This window comes from Lynx rufus, unplaced genomic scaffold (assembly GCF_022079265.1).
Source record: "Lynx rufus isolate CCGP_SWC_20201006 ecotype Redwood Valley unplaced genomic scaffold, mLynRuf1.p SCAF_8, whole genome shotgun sequence".
In the NCBI taxonomy this organism is placed as follows: Eukaryota; Metazoa; Chordata; class Mammalia; order Carnivora; family Felidae; genus Lynx; species Lynx rufus.
The window spans coordinates 11932495-11960000 of NW_025814896.1; the positions used below are offsets into that span (position 1 = coordinate 11932495).

A 27506-nucleotide genomic window follows, 5' to 3' on the forward strand; every position below is an offset into this window, starting at 1 on the left:
CTGCTAGGTCAACACCCAAGCTCTTAAGGAGCTGGTCTCACCGACTTGGGCAGCCACCTAGACCAAAAGCACCAGTGCATGCCTGGGCCTTACCTTGTGTAATGAATATCCTGACTCAAATATAATAGGAGGAAGCAGGAGAAGGAAAAACATATTTGGACGAAACATTTCTTCTTCCTGTAAATGTAAAATGGGTATTCTCAGAAGCATGGAATTTATATATTAAGAAATAAAATCCGTCAGTGAAGAGCCAAAGTAATTGTCCTCGTAGGCCCTGTGGAAAGATTTAATGTTTAAAAAAGAACCTGATGGGGGCGCCTGGGTGGCGCAGTCGGTTAAGCGTCCGACTTCAGCCAGGTCATGATCTTGCGGTCCGTGAGTTCGAGCCCCGCATCGGGCTCTGGCCTGATGGCTCAGAGCCTGGAGCCTGTTTCCGATTCTGTGTCTCCCTCTCTCTCTGCCCCTCGCCCGTTCATGCTCTGTCTCTCTCTGTCCCAAAAATAAAAATAAACATTGAAAAAAAAAAATTAAAAAAAAAAAATAAATAAATAAAAAAGAACCTGATGATAGAACCAAGCAGCAGAAGAAACCAAAGACACCACAAAACCTGCACTAATAAATGTAGGACAAGTGATTTTAAAGGTGACCAGCAAAATAAATAAGAATGAAGTGCTTCCAAACACACCCTGTATGCTTTTTATTCTTTACTTAGGAAAGGAAGTTAATATTAATACAGAAGACATTTCAATGAAAACAGAACGCTTACAAAAACAAGTCCACAAACTGAAATCCTCCACAAAAAAAGTTAACAGTAAGCCTTAGAACAATCCACTTGGAGGAAGACTAAACCCTATACACGTTTAAAATTGCCCTGGCCTTTTCTCTGCCTGTCACAGACAACTGTGCCACTTTCCTAAACCTGGCTGTGATGAAATAATGGCCATCTGATGCCCTTGTGACTCGGGACATGGCTATAAAGTCAGCCCCTTGCTATGCTTCCAGATTCAAATATTAAGTGTCATTATGAAAGGTATTTCTAGAATATGGCCATCTTGGGAGGAATGACATCATAATTTCATGTTCTATATTAACATCTCTAATTGTTGGTGTATCAGGGGGAAAATCCATATTGGTCTTCAAATCCGAAATGACTACATGTAATACAGAGTCTCCTTAACACTGCAAAATTAGGCCCTTTTTGATAGGAAAATTTCACGCTACAGTCTTGACAGTCTGATTTCTTGTCATAATCCCTATTCAGAAGAATGGTTAAGTGTATTCTTACAAATGTACAGCTGTGGCCATAAAGCCTAAAACAACATTCAAAGGCTCAAACTAGAAGCAAATGATGGCTGCTGAAAATGCCTTATTAAGTCTTAAAATAGCTGCGTGTGCAACAAGCTCATGCCTCAGACTGGGACCATGTGAAAAGAAATGGGCGATCTGTGTTTTGTGGGGCAACCTATTCTCAGGATCTGCGCAGGGGACCACTGTATAGAGCCCACCTGCAGTGGGTTGCACAGGGTCCTCCAGCCTTAATTCATGTCCACCTGGAACCCCAGAATGTGACTTTTTTGCAAAGAGGGTCCTTGCAGATGTAATTAAGGGAAGAATCCAGATGAGATCACACTGGATGGGTGGGCCCTAAACCCAATGACAGTGTCCTTATAAGAGACAGGAAAGGACACACAGACACAAAGGACATGTGAAGACAGAGGAGAAAGGGGTGATGTTGCCACAGCCAAGGAATACTTGGGACCACCAGAAGCTACAAAGCTAATGAAGGATTCTCTCCTACCACCTGGATTCGCTCCCAGAGGGAACACGGCCCTGCCAACATCCTGATTTCAGATTTCTGGCCTCTACAACTCTGAGAGAATAACTCTCTGGGGTCTTAAGCCAACCAGTTTTGGTCATTTGTTTTCGTAGCCACAGGAAATGCATGTACCGCCTTGCAGTGAATAGTGTTACAGAAAGATCGCAGGTTCTTTTTGGCAACACGTCCCTGCAAATGGTATAAGGTGATTTTAGGTGATACTTGAGCAGTGTATGCCATATACCACTGATCCCCCCAGATTGAGAAAGTCCGCTCTTTTTGATTCATTTTCTGGTCTCAATTAAGTCAAAGACACCACAGTTTGGTGTCATAGGCAGTAAAGCCTCTCTCCAATGTGCTGATCTCCCTTTCTGACAGAACGGGCTTGATCTCAGGGGCTTCAGCAGGCATCTCTACTCCTTTGTTTTTATCATATTTATTCATAAAAATATTGGTTTCCACAGCATTATAATGTTTCCTTTAAAATAAACATATGTAGCACACCAGTATTCACAACATTATTCACAGGAGCCAAAAGGGAGAAACAACCCAACAGTCCATCAACAGATGAATGGATCGACAAAGAGCCGTCTATATTATTCAGCCACAAAAAGGAAGGAAATTCTGACACAAACTACAGTATGAATGAATCTTAAAAACATCACACTAAGTAAAATAAACCAGACACAAAAGGACAAATGTATGATTCCACTTATATAAAGTACCTAGAATCGGTCAATTCATAAAGCCAGAGAGTAGAATAGGGGGCTACGAAAACAATAGAAAATACGAAAAAAACAGAAACCAGAACAGACTGTGGGGTGGGGGGACTGGGGAGCTGTTTACTGGGTCGAGTTTCTGTCTGGGATGATGAAACAGTTCTGGAAATAGATAATGGCGATGAGTATACAACACTGTGAATGGTATTTAACCCCAGTGAAATGTACACTTAAAAATAACTAAAACGCTATTTTACGTTATGTATATATATATATATAGTTTTAAATGCTTATTTATTATTTTGAGAGGGAGGGAGAGAGAGAGACAGAGAGACAGAGAGACCGAGACAGAGAGAGACAGGGAGGGGCAGAGAGAGAGAAAGACTCCCAAGCAGGCTCCAGCTGTCAGCGCAGAGCTTAGGGGGCTTGGGGCTCAATCCCACTAACCAAACTGTGAGAGATCAAGAGTCAGTAGGTTAACCACTTAACATACTGAGCCACTTGGGCACCCCTATGTTATGTATATTTTACCACAACAAAAGCCTTAAAAAAAAACTACTACAAGAAAATGTAGGGGCGCCTGGGTGGCGCAGTCGGTTAAGCGTCCGACTTCAGCCAGGTCACGATCTCGCGGTCCGTGAGTTCGAGCCCCGCGTCGGGCTCTGGGCTGATGGCTCAGAGCCTGGAGCCTGATTCCGATTCTGTGTCTCCCTCTCTCTCTGCCCCTCGCCCATTCATGCTCTGTCTCTCTCTGTCCCAAAAATAAATAAACGTTGAAAAAAAAATAAAAAAAAAAAACTGTATACACATAAAAAAAAGCAAGTTGCTTTCAAGAAATAAATATGTAAGTACACGATAACACAGGCGGAAGGCAGGCCCAGCAGGACAGTCTGGCAAAAGAACTCCACGGAATGAACACCAAGCTCCTTGTTTTTCTTATCTTGCTCCCGGCAGCACCTGGTTTCCAAACAGGTGTCCTGCTTCCTGCTTTGGCTTTCCACAAACACCTGTTCCTCCAGGAAGCCTGCCCCATCTATCAGAGGGCCTGACAGACCCCTTCTCTGAGGTCAAGCCCAGGCTGCCTGGAAGGCCCTTTAGGCACTCCATTACCTTCACTACCCAACTCTGGTTCACTTGCCTGTACTATTAAATATTTTACTATTATTTAACTTGAAAAGTAACATCTATTGAACAATAAATTCAACAAAACCGAAGCATATAAAACTCAAAAGTGGAAGACGATCTCTCCCCACCTCCTCTGTTCCCACCACTCCGAACAGGGGCCACCATCTCCCAGGCCTCCCTGGCCACACAGCACTCCCGGAAGGGGCAGCTGCTGGATCTCTGCAGGGTGGAATGTGGGCCTGGCGCTAAGAGAGTTTCTGGAGGCAGGTTGGGGGACGGGGCTGGATGGGCGACAGGCATTAAGGAGGCCACTTGCTGGGAGGAGCACTGGGTGTTCTATGTAAGTGATAAATCTCTGGGTTCTACTCCTGAAACCAGTACTACACTGTATGTTAACTAACTTGAATTTAAATAAATGTATTAAACATAAAATAAATTTAAATAACAGATATAAGTTCCCAAAAAAAAAAAAAAAGTTTCTGCTTCTTCAAGAGAAGCTCGAGATTCAGGTTTCTATGTGAAATTCCCAGTAAGTTATATAGATAGAAAATATTTTAAAATAAAACTAATGCTTTTTAATTGTTTAAAAGTCAATTCCAATTTTGAGCAACTGATTTTAAATCAAACACAATCAAAACACATCAGGCTGTATCTAGGAGTAGGGTAAGGGTTACAGTCTGCGTCCCCTGCCCTAGAATGAGCCACTGTGGGGGTGACTCAATTTAACCAGTTGTAGGAGGGCAGAGATGTGATGCACAGTGGGCTCTAGTGAGGCCTGCCCAGTCCCTTCCCCAGCTCAGGGCAGCTCTGTAATAGCAGGAGCTCAACATAGATTTTGAGATTCCATTTAATACATACAATATTTCCTAAGCATTATTTATAACAGTTTCAAATTGTGTGTTAGGTCAGACTGTGCGACTTGTTTTGCACATTTTACACTCTACAGTTTCACAGGTAAATGAATCCTAGCACCCAGAAGCAGAATCAAAATAGGAAGAGTTTGAATATGATGAAGTGGAGCCACATAACTCTTTAATCTTTTCAAATGAACCTTATTCCCCTCCTCAAAATCAATTCCGTCACATACTTTTAATCTCAGTACTTAATATGGATGTACACACATTTAAGTTCGGGTTTCACTTAGTCCTTGTACCACAAGATGATGCTCACGCTCTACCCACTGTGTGAACACGAGGGTATGAACACCCACACCCTGAGGACAGCACAGTATGGCGGAGAACAGAGAACACACAGGGCCAGCGGGGCTGGACAGAAGGCTCAACTGCTTTCTAGCTCTGTGATGTTGGACGTGTCTCAACCTCTCTGTGGTCGCTTTCTTTATCTGTAATACCAGAGTGATGACAGAATGTGGTCATCTACATCATGTGGTTGTCATGAGGACAACATGAGCTACAGTGTATAAAGCATACTGTAAGCTCTGGTGCTGGACAAATACATTTTATCTTCCACTGTCAGCGGTAACCACTGATAAATGTTTTATGCTAATTAGAGACTTCCCCCCAGAGAGCAGGTTAGTCTAAGGTTATAAAAATGCAAATAAATAACAAAATCTGACACTGAGTGCTCCTATGTTAACTTGAAACTGTGAGATTTATACTTTTTCAGAGAAGTCCGATGTAATGATATCAACCCTAATCCAACAGAACGTTAAAAAATTCATGGGACAATATAAACTTCCCTCATAGTGAAGCAATGATAAGCCACCGTAACTAACCATCAGTGTCACTAAAATTAAAGATAATCAATAAAAATCGTAAGTTGGGTAAACCTACCTTCCAATTTGCCAATTTTTTAAACTCTATAATTTTTATAACTGCTCCCATGAGAATACCTGGAAGAGAAAATGTAAAGTTGAACATAATTTAAGATATGAGAAAGATTACTCAGGTTTATCATCCTAGAGAATCTGATTATTATGTCTTTAAATAGCTTTTATGGATTTCTGCAAGTTTTCTGTCTGAAAACATAAGAATGGAAATCAGTGTGACGTTCTCAGTCACAAGTTTCTTTCTCATTTGCATCTCAGGTAAACATACCGTAATGAAGTCAACGACAATCTGGGGGTAGGGGTGCAGCTGGGGAAACGGAAAGCTTGACAAAACCAGACCCAAGGACAGTCTTTCCGCCTGTCGGTTTGCTACATCCCCCCATTTTCAATGTGAAACGACCGAAAGCTTACATGCTAAGTTTGCCTTATGCTGCTTTTCCTACCATTTTCAAAAAAGAATCCCAGATCACTTTCTTAGACTCAGATGGCAGCTCTATGTAGAGCATTTCGTTAGAGATAAAACCCCGATGCTAAAAATAACCTAAAGTAAAAATTCTGTGAAATTCCTGGAACACAACAGACCATCTAAGTTCAGGCGTGTTTCCTTAAGGCTGACAGGCTCATTACTCTCTCATAAAGAGACTACCAAAAATAATTCTCAAAGAAGCATCACGGGTACAATTTAAGATTGCTCTGTTACTCACTAGATAAATGATTTTTAACCCTGTCGACTCCCTAGAATCACCACTGGAGCTTTTTATAAAAAAGACACCTGAGCAGCACTCCAGACCTCCTAAATCACAATCTCTGGTAGGGGGGTGATACAAAGCAAGCCTGAAGACCACTGTCCACGCTTAAAGACAAAGACCTACTTCCCCCTGCAGAGGAAGGAGCTTTTCCACGTCGACAACAGAAAGCTGAAGAAACACACTTTGTGAGGTGGGGCGAGAAGACAATACTAAACAGAGAAGTTTATCGGGAAAAGGAATTGCACTAACACTCATTGCTGTGGGGGAGGGGTTTCAGGTGAAGAGAGGAGATAAGCAACTTTAACTTTATAAGCCTCTCTACTATTTGAACTGGTACATATTATTAAGACAGTAACAAAATTACTTCAAAAGATAGACGAAGACAAAATAGATCTGAGCTGTAAAGGGAGCCAATGAACCTATTTTCAAAACACAAGTTGCCCAATTCAACTTTCCAGGTGGCATGAAAGCACTCATTCTAACCTCTCCAGGGTTCCCCAGCTGCTTTTAAATTCTTATCTTTCCAAATTCTGTATACATTTTAAGGACTTCTTTTTTTAACGTTTGTTTTTGAGAGAGAGACAGAGAGACAGAGAAACAGACAGATCCATGCTACAAGGTGGATGAATCTTGAAAACATGCTAAGTGATGGGGCATCTGGGTGGCTCAGTCGGTTGAGCATCCGACTTCGGCTCAGGTCATGATCTCACAGTCCGTGAGTTCAAGCCCCGCGTTGGGCTCTGTGTTGACAGCTCAGAGCCTGGAGCCTGCTTCAGATTCTGTGTCTTCCTCCTTCTGCCCCTCCCTTGCTCACACTCTGTGTCTCCCTCTCTCAAAAATAAACATTTGGGGCGTTTGGGTGGCTCAGTCGGTTGTGTCCAACTTCGGCTCAGGTCATGATCTCACGGTTCATGGGTTCGAGCCCTGCATGGGGCTCTGTGCTGACAGCTCGGATTCTCTGTCTCCCTCCCTCTGCCCTTTCCCTCCTCGTGCTCTGTCTCTCTCTGTCTCTCAAAAATGAATAAAAGTTAAAAAAAAAAAATTAAAAAAAAATGCTAAGTGAAAGAAGCCAGGCACAAAAGACATGTATTTTATGACGCATTTATATGAAATATGCAGGGTAGGCAAATTTATAGAGATAGAAATGGTTGTCTTGGGCTGGGGAAGAGGGGCTTGGCGGTGACAGCTAAAGGGAATAGGGTTTCTTTTTGGGGTGATGAAAATGTCTACAATCGATTGTGGTGATGGTTGCACAACTCTGCAAATATACTAAAACCCATTGGAGAGTACATTTTAAATGGGTAACTCATATGTGAATTATATATCTCAATAAACCTGTTACATTAAAAGAAAGGCTACAGATTGTACAAGTCCACTGATACAAAATGTGTGGAATTAGGCAAATCTACAGAGACAGGAAGCAGGACGGAGGTTGCCAGGGTAGGAGGAAAGGAGGAAATGGGAAGTGACTGCTAGTAGGTAGGTAGAGGGTTTCTTTTTGCAGCGATGAAAACGTTCTGTAATTAGATAGCGGTGATGTCGCACAGCCCTGTGAGCATATTGAAAACACTGAACTGTACACCCTAAAACTGTGAAGTTTACAGTATGTGAATTACATTTTAATTTTTTCAAGAGTCACAATTTTTTAAATCAGTCCCCAGATGATCGCTGTCTCCCATCGTGTGCCGCTCACAGCAGACTTGCAATGAACCTGTCAGTTCACACCTCTTTGTGGAAACATGTTGCCCTAGGGCAGATCCAGAGACGATGCATGGCATAGCACATTTTTATCTCCTGAGAATGTTGCCAAATTGTCCTCCCAAGTGCTGCACCAATTCACACTGGGCACCAGAGCGCTCCCACATTCTCACGAACCCTGGATAATCATCCGAATAACACTGTTGCCAATATGATGGGCGAGAAGTTGCATTGCACTGTTTCACTTTGCATTTGACAGTTAATCTACATTCAGTAATCACTCCTGATTACTGGGGAAGTTGAACCTCTTTTCCTGGTTTCCGATTTCATTTTCAAAGCTAGCGCTTTTCTGCTCTACTAAAACCTCAACTTTCTCTTTCCCTTGTAAATGTATACCAAACTTTAATACCATGGTTAATGCTTTTGTAATTACATATGGAGCAGCTGCATTTGAAAAATAATTATTCATAATTATTATTACATCTATTGATTACAATCATAATTCTATTGCGTAAGCTTGTTTCTATATTATTATTTATGAGGCATTGGAAAGCTTTGTAAAATATGATGTGATATTATCACTACTGTTACTATTACTACTTGAGCAATTCTCTTTAATTTTTTTTAATGTTTATGTACTTTTGAGAGGGAGAGAGGGAGAGAGAAAGAGAGAGAGAGAGACAGAGCATGAGCAGGGGAGGAGCAGAGACAAGGAGACACAGAATCTGAAGCAGGCTCCAGGCTCTGAGCTGTAGGCACAGAGCCGGATGTGGGTCTTGAACCCACGTGCCGTGAGATCATGACTGAGCTGAAGTCGGATGCTTAACTGACTGAGCTACCCAGGCGCCCCTAGGATTTGTCGCTTTAAGTTATTTCTAATCCTCCAGAGAATGCTTCAGGTATGAAGGCTCGGAGTTGAAGTAGCCAGTCTAATGGCTCAGAGCTAGCAAGGGACTCGACATCCTACCAGTTCACGACGCTAAGACACAGGCAGACTACACCTGCCTTTACAACCCGTGAACCCTCACCTCCCTCCCAGGGTGCAATGCTGCTCTACCAGCATCACTGTGCAACGATCCTGATAATTAATGTTACAGGAAAAACATTTAAAATGTTTTAAGGAAGAAAATCAGGTTGCAAAACCTGATCCCAATTCCCTTAAAAAAGATGTACATATATATACATATACATATATATATTTGAACTGGTACATATATATATATATATACACACACACATAATATACACGTATGTATACGTGTGTGTGTATGTGTGTGTACATATATACATATATTTATTTGCCCTGTGTGAAAAAGAAACACACACACCTCCTATGTGCCAGGCACTGTGCTGATGTATAAAATACACATTATTTTAGTTCATGCCCACAATTACCCTGCAAGGCAATAAACCATGATAACACAGATGATAATATTAATAGCAGCAGCTAATAGTTACTGATTACTCAGCAGGCAGGCATTATACTAAGTGATTTCTATGCATTACCATGTTTAATATCTGCAATTCTAGGACGTGAAGGCACTATCACCTGCAGTTTACAGATAAGGAAACTGAGGCTAACGCCCGGCATCACTTACCTAGTAAATAGCAGATACAGAATTGTTTAAAAGTGAATTATTTTATCTTTGACTATATAGCAGACGCACACGGTACAAAATTTTTAAAGGTGCCAAAGAGTATTCAGTGAAAACTTGAGTCTCCAGGCTTTTTTTTTTTCTAGGTTTTTGCTATCACTGCCCTTCCCACCTGAGTAAATACATGATTTCCCACGTGTGCGGGGGCATCCAGAGGAAAAACCCCTGAAAGCGGGGTGGGTGGATCAAGGCTACAGGCATTTTTAATTCTCACGCCGCGAGGCCTGCCCAGCTGTCTTCACACAGCCCATCTGTGTGAGCCGCTGAGAAGGCCGAGCTGAGAGCTCGCACCTGTCCCCTTCTCCAGAAGAGTGTCGTCAGCTCCGAGAGGCACCTTATCAGGAAGCTGTGCCCACCCTGCACCAGTTCACAGCCAATGGCTAACAGGGCGTTAGGAGTCCAGCCCCTTCGCTTTAAAGAGGGACAACCAGTGTGGGTTCTTGCCCCAGAGCCCTCCTACTGAGGCTCAGGCTGGGCTTAAACTGAGATCCCTGCCGGCGTTTGGCTCCTTCTCCTCCCCTAGTCTCGTGTCCTCACAGATTTATTCATGAAGAGCATCCCTCGATAAATTACATGTCCCAACCTCCTGTCTCAAGACTCTGCTTTTAGGCTCCCAACTTAAGACAACTGGTTCCAGGAGCGGAGTGGTTCCAGGAAGCACACTCGAAGGATGATCCCCGAGGAGGGAGGTGGATCTCTCAGCAGCCGGCTGGCAGTGAGGACCCCGGCACTGGTGGGAAAGCACTGGTAGTCCCTCAGCTGGGGTAGCAGTGCCACTGCTAAGACTCCCTCGTGGTGACTGGGTTGGGACACGGGGTGGGAGGCAGTGGCTCAGGCAGCATGTGTGGTGTTGGACAGGTTATGGGGGAAATAATGAGAACAGTGGAACGGTGTGGTTTTGCGGAGGGCCGCCAAGGTTTTTTGTTTTATGTTATTTATTTTTGGACTTAAATTTTTTTTTTCAACATTTATTTATTTTTGGGACAGAGAGAGACAGAGCATGAACGGGCGAGGGGCAGAGAGAGAGGGAGACACAGAATCGGAAACAGGCTCCAGGCTCCGAGCCATCAGCCCAGAGCCCGACGCGGGGCTCGAACTCACGGACCGCGAGATCGTGACCTGGCTGAAGTCGGACGCTTAACCGACTGCGCCACCCAGGCGCCCCTGTTCTTATTTATTTTTGAAGGAGAGAGAGAGCAGGAGCGGGGAAGGAGCCGAGAGAGAGGGAGACGCAGAATTCGAAGCAGGCTCCAGGCTCTGAGCTGTCAGCACAGGGCCCGATGAAGGGCTCGAACTCACGAGCTGTGGGATCATGACCTGAGCCGAAGTCGGACGCTCAACTGACTGAGCCACCCAGGTGCGCCCCCCGCCCCGCCCCCCTCCCCCCCACGGCCAAGGTTTTGAAAAGAGAGAAGGACAGGCTCAGACAATCACCAACTTAGAGCAAAGTGGGAGTCGGAGGGCCTCCTTGGCAACATGTAAGCAGGCCCTCACCTGCTGCAGCTGGAGGGCTTCTAGAGCGAAGATCAGGCACGGGACTTAACTCCAAGAGTGGCAGATCTTGAGAAAGTTGAGCTCAAGAGGGTAAAGCTACATACGTCCTCTCCTGCCGGGCCCTGCTAAGGAAGATGGGCGACTCTGAGACGTGGCGGAGGGTCATCTGGGGGAGATTTACATGAGCACCTTCAATCTCCAGATTCCTGTGGACCCTCTGGGCCAGCTGAAGTGCCCCCACCTCCCTGCTGGCATAAAGACCTCCCCAGGCTGTTTCAAGATTACACAGAAGTCCAAATAAGGCAGGCACCTTATGTTAAGTCTTGCTCTCTGTCACTGACATAGTCCCAAAGGACCTAGACCATATGGACACTGCCCAGGACAACACCGGGGTCCACTAGACTAGGTGGCCTGCAGAAAGTTTCAGGGGACCGCCCATCTGGGAAGGTAGGGGTCAAGTGGTCTGAAACATGACAAGACACTGCCTTCAAGTAAAAGACAAGATTTGCACCTTCCACCTCCCACCACTAAGAGGAAGCGCGGTGCTGGGTAGGCCTCCTCCAGGCTTAGAGGCTATATATTCCACACTTGAGAAGACTACTTTGACCCATTTACTGGTTTGTGGGAGGCTGAGCGTTCTGAGTGGGGACCACAAGAGAGGGCCCCGCTGCAGTTCAAGCAGCCTGCCGCTTCTGCCATACCGTCTGGCAGACCCCCTGGCACCGGAAGTATCTGGGGTAGAAAGGGATGGTGTGTGACGTCTCGGGCAAGCCTCAACAGGAGGGCTCCTCAGCACAGGTCCCTAGGGTTCTGGAACAAGGTCATGCCATTTGCAGCAGAGAACTACACGGCATTCGAAAAACACGGGAGGAAAAAACCCAAATAGCTCCTGGCATGCTACTGGGCTCTGGTAGAGACAGAGTGTCTGAGCATGGGGCGTCAAGTGCTCATGTGCCCAGAACTGTGCTTCCTAAGTGGCGTTGCCATAACCACCCAGTTATAAGGCTGGGTGGGCCCAGCAGCAGTGCGTCGTAAGGTCCAGGTGCTACATTACAGATCAGGCTTGGCCAGGTCCGGCGGGCACAAGCACGCTGCATGAACAGGTGCCCCGGGCCTCTGCGTCCTCTACAGCTGTGACATCAACACCTCTCCCTCCGTTCCTACATACAGCCTCGCTGGGAGTTCCCCATGACCAGCTTGGTTCATGGGTGACTCAGTCAGCCTCTCACCTTGGCCGCTTCAGTGTTTATGCAACGGGCTCATGAACACAGCAGCTATGATGGCAGAGACGGGAGTTGTGCACAAGTCCAACAGCGTGGACTCCCTCCCACCATGGCTGTTCTAGCTACTGCTGTTGGTGAATGGGTGACTGGACAGCCACACGGACCAACACCCAGCACCTGATGTGGTTCCATCCCCTGTGGAGACCAGCTAGCGGAATGATGGCCACTCGATTGTATCAGACCCCTTCCACCCTGGTAGTTCATTCTGACTGAGATGGACAAGTATGCCGGCGGGTATGTCTTTTGATCGCACCGCTGTCCCAGGGCTCACAAGTGTCTGGTCCACTAAAGCGGGACACTGCCCAACAGCGTGTCAAACCAAGAGACTCACTTTATGGCAAGGGAGGTGCAGCAGTGGGCGTGCAACCATGGACCCCACGTGGTCCTACACTAATACGCCACCCCATCCAGCAGCCGCCAGCCAGCCAGAGTGGTAAGAGGGTCTCATAAAGAAGCTGAGGCACCAGCTCAGAGAGGACATCCTACGAAGACTGGAGCTCCCCCCCAGGATGCGACTGACTCCTTAAGCCAATGGCCATTATAGGGCAGTACGTCCCTAAGAGTAAGCGGGGCACAGCACCTGCTTACTGTAGGAGTGGCCCCATTCAACATCACTCTCAGAGACTCACTTGGGAGTAGGGATTCCCACTTGGTCTGCTCCCATAGCCTGAAACTACAGGCTCAGGGGGTCGAAAGGTCCTGGCTCCCAGAAGGTGACCTTTCCACCAGGGTTCACACAGTAGGCGTTACAATGGCTGCTGCCTGGTCCCTTGGGGCTCTTTGAGTCAACAGACCAGCAGGCCTAGAAAAGGCTTACCGATACTGGCAGGGATGACTGACCCTGATCATTATGAGACAGGTCTGCTACTATATAATGAGGCAAAAAGGGATATACTTACTTACATAATCCTCTTTTAACCGCAGATGATTTTTTGAAAATACTTTAATGTATTTTTAGCACATTTTGTCAGCTGTAATTATAGAACCAAGTTATACTCTGGTAAGGTAAGTTTGAAAATCCAGTCCTTGACTCTGCTACCTACAGTAGTTACCCCAAAGAGACTCTAAAATGAGAATCCATCCCTCAGGGCAGTTTGTTTTCTGGGGGGAGAGGCTGTCCAAATGTTTCGTTTTTAAAGCAGCTCACCCTTTCAGCGCAATGTTATTCCTTTTTCAAGCACAGAGGAGAACATTTATGTGGTACAAGAGGAAATCAGAGAAATCAGCCCCAATGTAGCAACTTTCAGAATACAATTATTTAACAGTTATTATTTATTTATTATTTTTAAAATTTAGACGATCTATTTTGGTGTAACTGGAAGATTTGAGTATAAAATCTAACCTATGGATGATAAAAGGCTTAGCCAAGAGGAGATGACCATAAAACTAGGTAAGTCAAGGCAGGACTCCAGGAAAAAGGAGGAACTTATTCCACGCCGAGGGCACACATTTAGTTCATGGCAGTAGAACAGCAACAAGATGTGCCAAGAACATAGTCCCCTCTGACCCGTGTATCTAGAAACTGAGTCTGTGCTGGCACTCCTCCCTGCCTCGAGCACAGCCTCGAAAATCCTGAGAGTCTAACGTGATCATTCTGTCAGTTTGACAACCAATTCTGGCCTCTGCCTCTAAGACAGCTACTCTAATACCAACAATAAAAATCAAAGCACCTCAGATTCGAGGAGTTTCCTGGGAGACACTGTAAGCTATGTCAGCATTAGACTTTAACAGTCTAAAAAGTAACAAAAGCTGTTACAGTTACAGCTAGGATTCTCCCTTTGTCTTAAAATTAAAAAAAAAAAATTTAAGAACTTAAGTACAATTAGAATGTCATTACTACAGGGGCACCTGGGTGGCTCCATTGGTTAAGCATCTGACTTCGGCTCAGATCATGATCTCAGTTTGTGAGTTCTAGCCCTATGGAGCTCTGTGCTGACAGTTCGGAGCCTGCAGCCTGCTTGGGATTCTGTGTCTCCCTCTCTCTCTACCCCTCCCCCACTCACACTCTGTCTCTCTCTTTCTCTCAAAAACAAATGAATATTAAAAAAAAATTTAAAAATATCATTACTACATCTGCTTTTTCTGAAATTACCTTTAGTTAGTAACTCAGGAATTGAGTGATTTCTCATCACTTTCCACTCAAAACACCCACTGACACAAGGAGCATTATTCTTTTTTTTTTTTTTTTTTTTAATGTTTGTTTTAGAGAGAAGGGGGTGCCTGGGTGGCCCACTAGGTTGAGCGTCCGACTTCAGCTCAGGTCATGATCTCACAGTTCGTGTGTTCGAGCCCCGCATCGGGTTCTGTGCTGACAGCTCAGAACCTGGAGTCTGCTTCGCATTCTGTGTCTCCCTCTCTCTCTGCCCCTCCTCCCCCACTCATGCTCTGTCTCTGTCTCAAAAATAAATGGATATTAAAAAAAAATTTTTTTAATATAAACTAGAGTGCGTGCACGAGGGGGGAGAAGGGCAGACAGAGGGGGACAGAGGATCTGAAGCAGGCTCTGCACTGACAGCAGAGAGCCTGATGTGGGGCTCAAACTCACGAAGCGTGAGATCATGGCCTGAGCCAAAGGCAGACACTCAACTGAGCCGTCCAGATACCCCACAAAGAGCACTATTCTCCTACTAAAAAAAAAAAAAAAATTGAAATCCTTTAGTCAGAACAAGAACAAGTCAATAATACTAAAGGCACATAGTTAAGAAAGTTATGACAAGGAAGCACTTTTGTGTATCCTACCAATGATTCAATCAAATCCAGTGTTTCTAATTATCAGTAGTATTCAGGCTAGGCCTTGGCATTTGAAAGGGCAAATTTCCAGCCCTTACTTAACCCCTTCTCTGAACCCTTTCCTCTCTCTGAAATAAAGTATGATTGTGGGAGGGAAAATCTCCTGTTTCGCTATATGTGACAGAGGATAGTGGGCAGTACAATTATTTCCTTTTTATTCCTTGTAAATTTCAGTCCTAAATATAGAGTGAATCAGCACTGACAGAAGTAAATACGTGAACTTTAATGAAAAGACTAGTAAAAAGGAAAGAACACAAAAAATGATACAAATTCAAACCAAGTAAAGTCATCGAATCTACATATGGTTTGGAAGGGAATGAAGCAGAATGAAAATAGCTGAAGTTGTCAATGAAAAGGATTGTTCTTTTTCTGTCTAGCTCTTTGTGCAAAAAAAAAAAAAAATTTTTTTAAAGGCCTAAGCTACAAAATTCCCTAAGTACAGAAAGTATCCAAAAGCTCTGAAGAAGGGTCAAGAAAATATTTTTAGAATTTCATGTTGATACCTTTTTTTTAGAAGGAATGAGAAAAGTCTGGAGGCTCATTTGAAATTACAAGACAATAGAAGGGGGAAAATGTGCTTTTAAAGTGTAGATAGTCCTTTTCTATACCAATAGTTTCTTAGGTACTCTGAATGTTTAACTGTAACACGAAAGGCCAATCACGTCTCTCAATGACTGCAGTCTGAAAAGTGACTTTGGGCTAGAAGAGGTAGGCTGGGAGAGTTTATCCCTAAAGAATGAAAACTATTTTCTCCGGCAGCTTCTAGATTCTTCGTTGGCACAAAAGCTGGAAATTCTTGAAATGGTGGATCGCTCAATATTTTGTTACACTTTGCTCCAGTAAGAGAAAAAAAAGCTTTCCTTCAATTTACATAGCTTTATGAAATATAAAACTATTTTGATAGCTTTGTCAGCATTTCTAAATTCTAACCAAATGTCTTCTAACATAATAAAAAACACCTTCTGGACCCCAGCACTCTTCTTGGAATCACCCTTAGCATTCCAATCACCTGAGTTAGCTAACAAAAGTTTTGAAAGCAAGATTTACTTGCCATCAACCCTCCCACGACCCGGCCCTACAGGCTGCAGTTATTTCTGCTACATCAGTGAAGAAATGAACCCTGTGGATGGAGAGCCTTGGCCAGTCCCCAACACCATTCCACCCTGTGTCCAGAATGGGGAAGCCAGGAGGTCAGAGTTCATCCCACAACCTCTGGTGGAAACGGGAAGAAGAGGAGGCCACCTTTTCCCTCTGTGACTGCTCCTGTCAGGGTGGTAGGCCTGAAGCTGGAACGGCTCATCCCACGGAGGGAGCCTGCCTGGGGCTGAAGCCGAAACAAAGGGAAGCACTGTTGAGAAGTGGAGAAGAGGAGACTCCACCTGAGTCTGAGGCCAGCGTCACTGGTAGGTTTTTTGGTTCCACAGGCCAATGGGTGTGCAACTCCACCCCTGCCAACTTTTCTCTGAATCGATTTGAACTGATTTTTCCCTTGAATGGAAAGAGCCCTGTGTTCGTTAAGATGCTTTTAGCTGCAAGTAAAAGAACACCTGCTTAAAAATGGCTTCAACAACAGATGTTTCTTATTTCATACAACAGGCAGCTCCAGGGCTATCAATTCAACAAAACAATAATGCAGTCAAGAATCTGGGTTTCTCATCTGTCTCCTTGGCAACCCTTAGCATTCTGGCTTTTGTCTTTGAGCCACAGTGATGGCAAGATGTCTCCCAATGCTCCAGGCATCATATGGTCACACAACTGAATCAAAGGTATGGGAAACTTTTCATCAGAGAGGATAAGGCACGCTCCACCTCCACCCTCTTCCCCATGGTCTCACCGGCCAGGATGGGGTTTCACACTGCCTCGCTGCCTTCACCTCATTCAACCAATCAATGAATGGCAAAGGAGAGTGGAATTATCACGATGGCAAAGACCAGTCTTGACTTGGAGGGGCACGCCTTCCTTGAGTGCACTGTGGCAAGATACCTGATCAAAATTAGGGTTCTATTTTCAAGGAAGAAGGGGGAAATGGCCCTTGGGTAGGCAACCGACAGCGTCTGCTATAACTCCTAGTACAAGCACTGGTGTTCACCGACCTACAGTTACCCAAACATTCAAAGAGTGAAGAACATGACATTCCAAACCAAATTATAAGAACCATCGTTTCCATGGCACAGTAACTAAACACACATCAGCTATAGTTCTTATTCTAAGAAACTATGAAAGCTGACTGCAAAACCGTACATTCCTTGGAGTGGTGTTTTAAGTCTTTACTGAATGTCCCAGAAGAGTTAGTTGTGTAGGTTATTTTCAGTGTCCTGATAGCAGAAAAGGGATGATCATACCATTCTTAGACCTTGAAGGCTTTCTATCTCGTTAGCTAAGGCTGTTAGAATCTGCCGGGATGTGCAGCTCAAGAGCCTGCTAAACAGAGAATAGGAACTCTAAGTAAAATTGTTTTCCAACTCTTGACTGAAGATCAGTACTATTCAGTGGTGTTTCTTCCTTAAGATATGGCATCACTGGGGGTTACAAGGCTCACGTGAGGTGGCAATGCAAAAGCTCATAGGTGAGAACTAGGCACCACTTAGAGGGGTAATGAGAAGCCCAGGGAAAACACAGGAGGGGCTGAACCAGCTTAGTAGGAATGCAGATGATGACAGGGGATGGGGAATCAAAGTCTGAACGTTCATTTCCAAAGCTAAGCTAAACCATCAATGTATTATAAAAATATTACTCAACCAAACCTGTAAGGCAAAGAAAATTAACTTACAGAGAGCATCAGTGGTGATAAGGGAAAATTAAATCTCATTAGTAGGCAAGTGAAAACTAGTAAAAGCAACACAATATCACAAACTGATAAATGCCTTAGCAGGTCTCCGTGAAACATTATTTACCATGCCTTAAGCACCCCCAAACACATTTTTGTCTTGATTTTAATACTTACTGAGAAGTAAGGTCCCTGCTTCTTCCTTCATTAACCATTTGAACTAACTTTCATGTGAGCTCACATCTATTATTACACTGATTCATTCCCTCTAAATAGGAGCTGATTACCTTTTTTTTCCCTTTTTTAATTTTACTGAAGTATAGTTGACGTACAGAGGCTAGTTATCTTAACAATTTATTGCCACAGGAAACAAGAAAGACATGCAAGTGAGGTAGAATGGAATACTCCTGAACACCTTAGATCTCATTCTGACATTAAAGTGAGCCATTTCTCCTTCTTAGACCATGAAGTGAGAGTTCCTTCTGGCTGTAAAATTCAGTGACCCTATGAATTAAGTGTCCATTACTTGCCTTAGTAGACTTGGTGTCTGCATAACCTAGTAACAGAGGTCAATGTGCCCCGAGGGTAGTTCTAGAAGCAGAACGGGGGGGGGGGGGGGGGGAGGGGGCTTCTATGTGACCTTTAGGAGGTCATCACTCCTGAGTCACGGTGTCCTCATCTGTAAAATGGGATCATAACATCCTCGTGGCAGGTTGCAGTGAGGATTAAATGAAATCGGGCATGTACCACATCTCATGCTGTTTCTGGCACTAGGAAGGCACTCAAAAAATGGTATTATTACTGCTTTTATTATAGGATCACTGACAAGCACTTACCTAAAGAAACAACAGCAACACTCTCTGGCAAGAAATGTAATCTGTATCGGATCAGTAAATGCACCAATATGATGCAGATAGCTGTGGGAAAAAATAAGACACTGTTAAAACAGCACAATTTCAAATAATAAACACCAAGTTCAAAGCAATGGTTACTTCTGGCGGGGGGGGGGGGTGCTGCTGCTAAGGAAAATGGACAGCAGACAATGACATGGGAAACTTCAGTTCTTTTTCCAATCTCTTATTTCTTAACCTGGAAGGAGATTCACAGTGTTTTATAACATTGTCTCCAGATTTTTTATATGCCTGAACTAGTTTATTTTCCAGTGGTTGCTGAAAGAGCAACGGACATCTAATCTTTTCCCCTAACCGCATAAACCTTATACAATCATGTATTCAAATCTCTAATTCTGAGAAATGGTCTTCAACTTTTTGGAAGTAATCACCTGGAAAATCTGAAATGGGAGGAGGAAGTCAGTGAAATCAATCCCTTTAATCAAATATAACTGCAACAGAATATGTTGCCACAAAGTGTTTTGCCACCATGGGATTGGTTCTCTTTTCACAGAGAATGAAGTGAGAGTATAGTCCACAGAGAACGAAGTCAAAACTGTGGTCTGGTGGGAGAACATCAGAGACCTAAAGGTGGGGTGCCTGCTCCTCAGCTAGGTACTGGGGCTCCCACTAGTTGAGGGCTCCCCATGGCCAGGCACTGCACTGAGTACTTCTCAAACACAGTCTCATTTAGCCCCCAACACCCCTCTTAATTAGCTATTATTACCATAATCTCCTTTGATTATAGGCACAAAAACAGGCTTCAAGAGGTCATGTCACTGTAGGTGCTTCAGGGTTGAGCCCAATTCCAACCCTGTGCCTTTATGTTTTTGTTTTTAAGTTTTATTTATTTTGAGAGAGAGAGAGTGTGCAAGTGCAGAGGCCCATAAAGGCCTCAAACTCAAGAAACTGTGAGATCATGACCTGAATCGAAATCAAGAGTTGGAGACTTAACTGAGCCCCCCGGGCCCCCCAACCCTGTGCCTTTAGCCATAGGCATCCACCACCTCCCTTCCGCCTGTCTTCATTCCTCAGTCACCAAAACAGGAGTCATGTTTAATTTTGCTCACAGTGGGGCGGTCACGAAAAGAAACAAAAGAATGTAAAACTGAGAGAGATAAGTATCTCTGGACCCTCCCCCCCATACGAGTATATTTTCACATAAATAATTCCTAAATGTAATTTCACGGCCCAAATGCAAGTGTGCGTATCTCTTTCTTTTATTATGCACCTAGGTGGGATAGCATCTCATCAATCACAGGACTATCTTAACAGTACTAAGTATAACTGTTGCCTTTTTTGTAAAAGGAAATGTTTAAACAATCCGCATAGTGGTTAAATGGCCACCCTCAGAGCCTGCACTGACAGACTAGATATTGTTAGGCCCACCAAAAAGCACCAGGTGGCCAGAAAAAGGAAACAGTTGTAAATATAGAAATTTTGTCCTTCTTGCATTCTGTGCTTTCAACTATCAATCTGTGGTGTTACTTTATTATAAATATTTAACCTAGTTAGAAAAATCCTACATTAAATACCAAGAGCAAGAAAAATGTTCTAATGCGTAAGCACAACATGTGACTAGTGAGCAGGCCTACTGTCTAAAAAGGCAGGTACATAAGTGGGCTGAATATAGATCTAGGGAGTTCACTCAGTTTCTGATCTTTCTTTGCACCAAGCTACATGAAAAAATTAATTGAAAAAGTTTATTCTCGGGGTGCCTGGGTGGCTCAGTCGGTTAAGCCTCCTGACTTTGGCTCGGGTCACGATCTCATGGTTCGTGAGTTTGAGTCCTGTGTTGGGCTCTCTGCCATCAGCACGGAGCCTGCTTCTGATCCTGTGTCCACCCTCCTCTGGCCCTGCCCTACGCACTCTTGCTCTCTCTCAAAAATAAATAAACATAAACTTAAACAAAAAAACTTCAAAGTTTAGGGGCACCTGAGTGGCTCAGTCGGTTAAGCATCCAACTTCAGCTCAGGTCATGATCTCGCAGTTTGTGAGTTTGAGCCCCATGTCAGGCTCTGTGCTGACAGCTCAGAGCCTGGAGCCTGCTTTAGGTTCTGTTTCTCTCTCTATGCCCCTCCCTTGCTCACGCTCTGTCTCTCTGTCTGTCTCTCACAAAAATAAACATTAAAAAATTAAAAAAAAAAAAACTTCAAAGTTTAAAAATAAATAGTTTATTCTTGTAAATCAAACAACAATTTGCCCCTTTAAGACAAAGGGGAAAACCATCTATCAACAGAGAGTGCTAAGTAGGAGGTTCAGCAATGCCAGGGAATGGTCTTCAACCGTTTAAAAGAATGAGGTCTGAAAAGATGGCCCAAAGAATGGATGAAAATATTTGTAAATCATTAATCTGATACGGGTCTAGCAACCAGAATACATACGAACTCTTACAACTCAATAACAAAAAGACAAACAATGGAATTTGAAAATGGACAAAGAACCAGAATAGACATCCCTACAAACAAACAAACAAATGCCCAATTAGCACAAGAAAAGATGCCCAACCTCATTTGTCCTTGGAGAAATGCAAATCAAGACCACAAGATGCAACTTCACACCGACCAATGAGTAAGAGATGGTGATAATTAAAAAATAAAACAAAACACAATGGAAAATAACAAGTGTTGGCAAGGACGCGGAGACACCGGAACTCTAGGCCATTGCTGGTGGGCACGAAATATGGTACGGCCTCTGTGCAAAGTATGAGTTCCTGAGAAAGTTACACATAGAGCAACCATTTAACCCAGCAGCTCCACTCCTGTATGTATGTATGTATCAAAGAGAAATAAAAACATACATCTACGCAAAAACCTATACACAAATGTCGACAGCAGCCCTATTCACAATAGCCAAAACACAGAAACAATCCAAATGTCTGTCAATTGGTGAATAAACATAATGTGGAATATCTATAAAGGAAATTATTACTCAGCCGTAAAAATGAATGTACTTCTAAGACACGCTACGACACGGATGAACCTCGAAGACATGATACTAAGTGAAAGAAGCCAGACATAAAAGACCACATATTGCATGATTCTAGTTGTGTCTGAAATATTCCGAGTAGGCAAATTCCTAGGGATAGAATGCAAAATAGTGGTTAGTAAAGACCGGGGGTAGGGGAAGATGGGGAGTGACAGCTTTCGATGGATACTGAGTTTCCTTTTGGGGTGATGAAAATGTTCTGAAACTAGATAATGCTCATCGTTGCATCGGCATTGTGAGAGTGTGAGAGTCCTCGATGATACCGAATCATACACTTTAGATAAAATGGTATATATTTTATGTTTAACACACATTCTTCAAAAAAAAGCAGATACAAAAAAATAGAACATAAAAGGATCTCCAAGGCATCTGTGAGATGAAAAAGCAAGTTACTGAATCCTGTTTGTATTAAAACAAACAAAATCCAAGCTCTATGTGCCTTTACAAATGAATGTGCGTATGAAGGTATATATGTATATACACACACAAGTACATGTTTTCAAGTAACCTTGGAAAAAACAGAGCAAGAGGCAAAGGTTTCTGTGAGGTATGGAGGGTAGGTATACCACAAGTTAATGTTTCTAAACATTCATGCCTGAAGTAATCATTATGGAAACTTCATCAAAACAGGCATATCAATTTTAGTAACTCCATTAAGTTTAATGGAGTTAAATAAAATGCATGTGCATAATGGACTTATATAAAATGTATGTGCCAAATGATGCTAATTGTTAACTCTAGTAGGTCAATAAAAATGACTCACCATTGTTTCTGCAGAGTCCAAGATCAGCAAGGGTTAAATGTAAGTCAACTGATTTCAAGCTTCTAAAGTCAAAAGTAACTAGAGTTTTGGCATCCTTTCTCAAAAAAGGGGAACACACTGTAATCCTTTGACAAGCTTAAAGGACATAAAAGTTACAATTTCATTTGACTTGACTAAAACAGTAAACAAAAGTGGTTAAATGTGTTCCAGGTTAGGAGTTCCTGAAGTCTAGAATAAATCATGGACCCCAATTTCCCTCAATTCACTACAGTTCATGTACTCAGTGAGTTAGCAAGATACCTATTTAAAAAATTTTTTTCTTTTAATCTTCATTTATTTTTGAGAGAGAGAGGGAGACAAGAGTGCGAGCAGGGGAGGGGCAGAGAGAGAGAGGGAGACACAGAATCTGAAGCAGGCTCCAGGCTCTGGGCTGCCAGCGCAGAGTCCGACTCGGGGCTCAAACTCACCGACTGTGAGATCATGACCTGAGCTGAAGTTGGAGGCTTAACTCACTGAGCCACCCAGGCGCCCCAGCAAAATACCTATGAACTCCAATTTTTTATCAGATTTATATGTTTGGACATCTAATCAGGAATCAATATACAAGATACATATTTTGTTGATAATATGCAAGAAAAAAAATGTCTTCAAATTTATTTAAAAAGAAAGCATTCCACTCTGCTAATGCATGCTGACCTATACATAAAAAATGGAGACACCAATTCCTAGACTGCCAACAGTCTGATTAGCTGAAAACAAAACGCACCTGACACTAGTGTGACTGTGAAGTCCAGGTTTACCATCTGTTTGAAAAGATATCCAAGTAAAATACACAACACTAGTAAATAGTTTAGACCTTTCTGGCCCCAAAGATGTGTTACCACTGTGCTGGGTTTGGCCGGGATTAAAAGCACTATAACCCCCTGTTTTGTGGTCTCAGGCACAAACCAACCTTAAATGCTCCACACCCTGAAAATTACTTTGAAAGTCTGACTTATTCTTTTTATCTTCCCATGAAAAAAGGAGACTACAAACCAAAGTTTTCTTCCTGGTCTCTGCCTTTTATGTTCTCTGCCATTATGAAGCTGACAACAATGTAAAGAGACTAAGAATACTCATCCTTCAAGATTATGGATTCAAGTACTAAAGATTTCTTGACCAAGAACTGTTTTTCTTTACATTCAACTACCATCACAGAGTAAAAAGGAGAAACAAGAGTCCTTGATTGTTGAAGTCATCCGCTAGAAACAGAAACAAAATTCAACTACATTCACAAGGTAAAAAATTATCTGGGCATATCAGGTCCGTACGGGACAATGAATGCCTGTGGTCTGTGTACTTTTTCTGTATTCTATTTAAAAGGTTTTTTTAGGACACCTGGGTGGCTCAGTCGGTCGACTTTGATCTCGTGTCCGTGGGTTCAAGCCCTGAGCCGGACTCTGTGCTGACAGCTCAGAGCCTGGAGCCCGCTTCGGATTGTGTGTCTCCCTCTGTCTCTGCCCCTCCCCTGCTCGGACTCTGTCTCTCTCTTTCTCTCAAAAATAAATAAACAAAAAAATTTATTTTTTTAAGTTTTTTTGGAATCTATGAGAGATAAGGCTGAAACCTCAGGCTGAAAACCTGAGATTTTATTTATTTTTTTTAAAGATTTTCTTTTTAAGTAATTTCTACGCCCAACGTGGGGCTCGAACTCATGACCCTGAGATCAAGAGTTGAATGCTCTTCTGACTGAGCCAGCCAGGCACCTCGAGTCCTGGGATTTCAAACAAAATTATTATATTAAAACTATTTGACCATTAAGCAGAAAATATAAATATGCCAACTTCACTCTTCAAAATAGAGTGTGGATTTGGGTCAAATTCAAAGCTATTTCTTCCTTAGTCAGCTAGTCCAAAGTGGTTACGTAGTTTCATCTGTTTGTTTTTTTGTTTTTTGCTTTTGTCTAAAACAGTTCTCTACAGTCTCCGGGAGGCATCTAAACTATCACCTATTACCTAAACTTCTTGACTGATGTCTGGCAACCCAAATTTTAATCTCTAGTCTCCCCAAAACCAGGCAAGTCAATCACTTCATCTCTCTGGACCTAAATTTTCTCACCCGTTACAGGAGGAGGTTGAACAAAATGAGTGAATCTGTTCAAAGAAAAATATTACGTAAGTAAATAACAGCACAGGTGGTACACAGATATGGTAAAAGTCACAACCACAGTTAATGGGAAAGTTAAAGGGGAAGGAAAAAAGTGTGCTAGGGCAAGGGTGTCTGATCTTTTACTCAGCGGCAAAACCTTTAATTAAATAAAATTTACATGGAAACCTGAGAGCAAAGTGACAAAATGCTGTCTCTGGTCAAAAAGGCAGATGCCCTCCCATTGGACTTACCCCGCCTCCATTATCACCACCATCTACACAAGCATACACACTCATGAGCACAGCCTGAAATCCACTATACTAGAAGACGCTCAAGGTTCTTTCTCGGTCAAAAATCCTTCCTTTCTTCCAAATGATATCTAAGACATTATAGAAAGAGCTCTTCAGAATTGCTAAGCTCGGCGATTTTACGAAGAAAAAGGAGTACCCTGTTATGTTATGAACTGATCATCGTCCCTCAGTGTCTGAAGCGCAAAAACCAAATGGAAGGAAGACTTGACAGCAAGTAAATGGTGGCTCAGATAGGGTGGACCTTATGGACAACACACACAGACACTCAAGATGGCAGACGAGGGTGTCTCCACATTCACCTAGGACGAGGAGGCTGAAGAAAATGGTCATGCCGCTTGACTGTTCCTCCTGCTGAGCCTGCTCCCCCGTTTGCACGGGGAGAATGGGCTTGGCAGGGGTCGGGAGCACCAGTTTCGTAGTGACAACCAAGGTAGTGTGGAGAGTGACATTGAAACCTTCATGAGTTGTATTAGGGAACCTGTTGGACATAAAAAGCAGCAGTATTAGATAAAGGGAAATGGGCCCTGAGTACCAACACATGCACACGCACACACACGCAGAAGGGGAATCTGGCAAAGAGGATGATGGACTCACAAGTCTTAGAACCAAACTGATTCTGAAAGTTCCTGCCGGCCACAGCAGGAGAGTACCAGTGGCTTCAGGTGCTCTGAACCCAGCCGCTTATGGGACAGAAACAAGGGGGGAATTAGGGCCAGCGTAGAAATAAAATGCTGCCTGCTCTTTGGCATCTAATAAGGGATTCAAACGGAGGCACACTGGACTGTCATCACATTCCAAGGTCCAACATTATTTACATGGCGCCTTTATTTCTCCAGTTTACATTCTTTTCCTTGAATTATAGCTGCAAGTTGATGAAGCCACCTGAATTTACCCAACTGTTGATCTGGTTGGAACACCTCACCCCACTTGACAAAATCCTTCTCAGATTTCCAAAGGCTCAGATGTAACGTCCCCTGTAATACGGCATCTGCCCCGTTTCTCAGTGCTCTCCTTGCTCTGGGGTGGGATTGTTAAATAGGGCAATATTCATATAATAATCATTGCAACTGTGATTATAACAGCTAGTGTTTATTGAGTAATGCTTCATGCCAGAGACTAAGTAACATCACAACCTCTCATTTCATAGGCATACCATGCCTGAGATGGGGACTATTACTTTCCCTTTTTTACCCATGAATAACTGAAACTCAGAGAGGCTGAATAACCTGGCCAATATCTCAGCCAGCCGGCGGCAGAATCAAGCTTTGAGACCAAACTTGAAATCACTGGGGCCCTCCCACCTCTTTTGCCTTGCGCTGCTGAGGCCCAGTTCAGTGTCTGCAATAGAGCACACACTGGGTAAATAAGCTGCCAAGATGAAATGACCACCCAGCTGAAGAGACGTATCTGAAAAGATGTCAGGTGAGGGAGTCAGATTTCAACCATGGGGGTTCCTTCTTAATTTTTACCTACCCTTCCACATAGGTAGGGCATCTGTAACATGCAATAGATTGTGCCCGGCACGTGCAGAGACAGACTAAAGAGTGGTCCTTCCCCCAGAAGTACCTGGAGGACACTGGACGCCTCACACATCTCTATCTCATCTCGGCTAGCCCCTCACTCTTTCTATTCCAGCCATCCTGCCTTTCTTTCTGTCCCTAAAAGACACTAAGCCCTTTCTTGCTTCCAGCCATTTGCACTTGCTTGTTCCCTCTCCTATCCCTCCTTCCTGTCCTTAAAGTTTCAGCTGGCATGTCACGTCTTCCTGCAGGGACGCCCGCCCTAACGCTTCCATTTCCTTTTAGAGCGCTGAAATCATCTTGCCTCTTGATGGCCTATTCCCACTAAAATGTAAACTACCTGAGGGCGGCTCCTGGTCGGCCTCCTTCACTACTATGTGCCCAGGGCCTGGAATAGAGTAAATGGCCAACAGTTAATGAATGCATGAATCTCGGTGGAGGAGACAGAAGAGAAAAATGACCGTTACAATGGAAGAGGCGACTGGCTAAGCAGGGGGGTAGGGGACTTGCTGGAGGAGGCGGCGGAGCTCTCCCCAATATTCAGAAGACCGAAAAATGGGAAAATGAAATCTGGGTTGCGGTTTCGGCCAGACGGCTTTCGAGGCCTGCCCTGGGCTGTCGAGTCCCTGCACGAGGATCTGACCTCCAGGAGGCTTAAGGGCCGGGCTGGGCCCAGGCCCATCCCTCCCGCCCTCCTCGCTGGCGCCGGCATGGTTCGTCCTGGCCAACCGGCACAAGGAGCTCCGCCTTTCAGGGCCGGAGGGCGGCCTGAGGCGCTCGCTGTCACACCCGCCGGGGCCCAGCCCTGCCGCCTCCGCCGCCCGGGAAATGCCCACTCACTCCTCTTCCGCCATCTTCTCCCCCATCCTGCGGAGCCTCCAAGACCACCGAGTTCGGAGCCGGGGGCTAGCAGGGACTGCTTTTGCTTCCGGCTTCCGCTGGAGGCGCGGGCTGGCGGAGGAGCGGAGGGCGGGGCCTCGGCCGCGCGAGGGCGGCCCTTCTGTCCCTTCGTCTCTGTGGCC

The 27506-nt window shown here is 44.0% G+C and overlaps 1 protein-coding gene across 2 annotated transcripts in view; it reads right to left on the minus strand.

Annotated features, from left to right (window-relative positions):
- The window catches only part of SLC9A8 (solute carrier family 9 member A8), a 67845-nt gene extending 40465 nt beyond the window's left edge, over nt 1-27380 (minus strand). Inside the window, exons 1-6 of one of the 2 annotated variants that reach the window (XM_047068199.1) lie at nt 27325-27380; nt 26825-26872; nt 25264-25442; nt 18722-18802; nt 5454-5512; nt 94-177 (exon numbers count right to left, since the gene is read on the minus strand). In XM_047068199.1, coding sequence (XP_046924155.1) covers nt 94-177; nt 5454-5512; nt 18722-18802; nt 25264-25442; nt 26825-26872; nt 27325-27350 — 477 coding nt within the window. In that variant the 5' untranslated portion in view covers nt 27351-27380. The remainder of the gene's footprint in view (nt 1-93; nt 178-5453; nt 5513-18721; nt 18803-25263; nt 25443-26824; nt 26873-27324) is intronic. The other variant, XM_047068201.1, reaches the window with a different exon arrangement.
- Nucleotides 27381-27506: the final 126 nt, after the last annotated feature.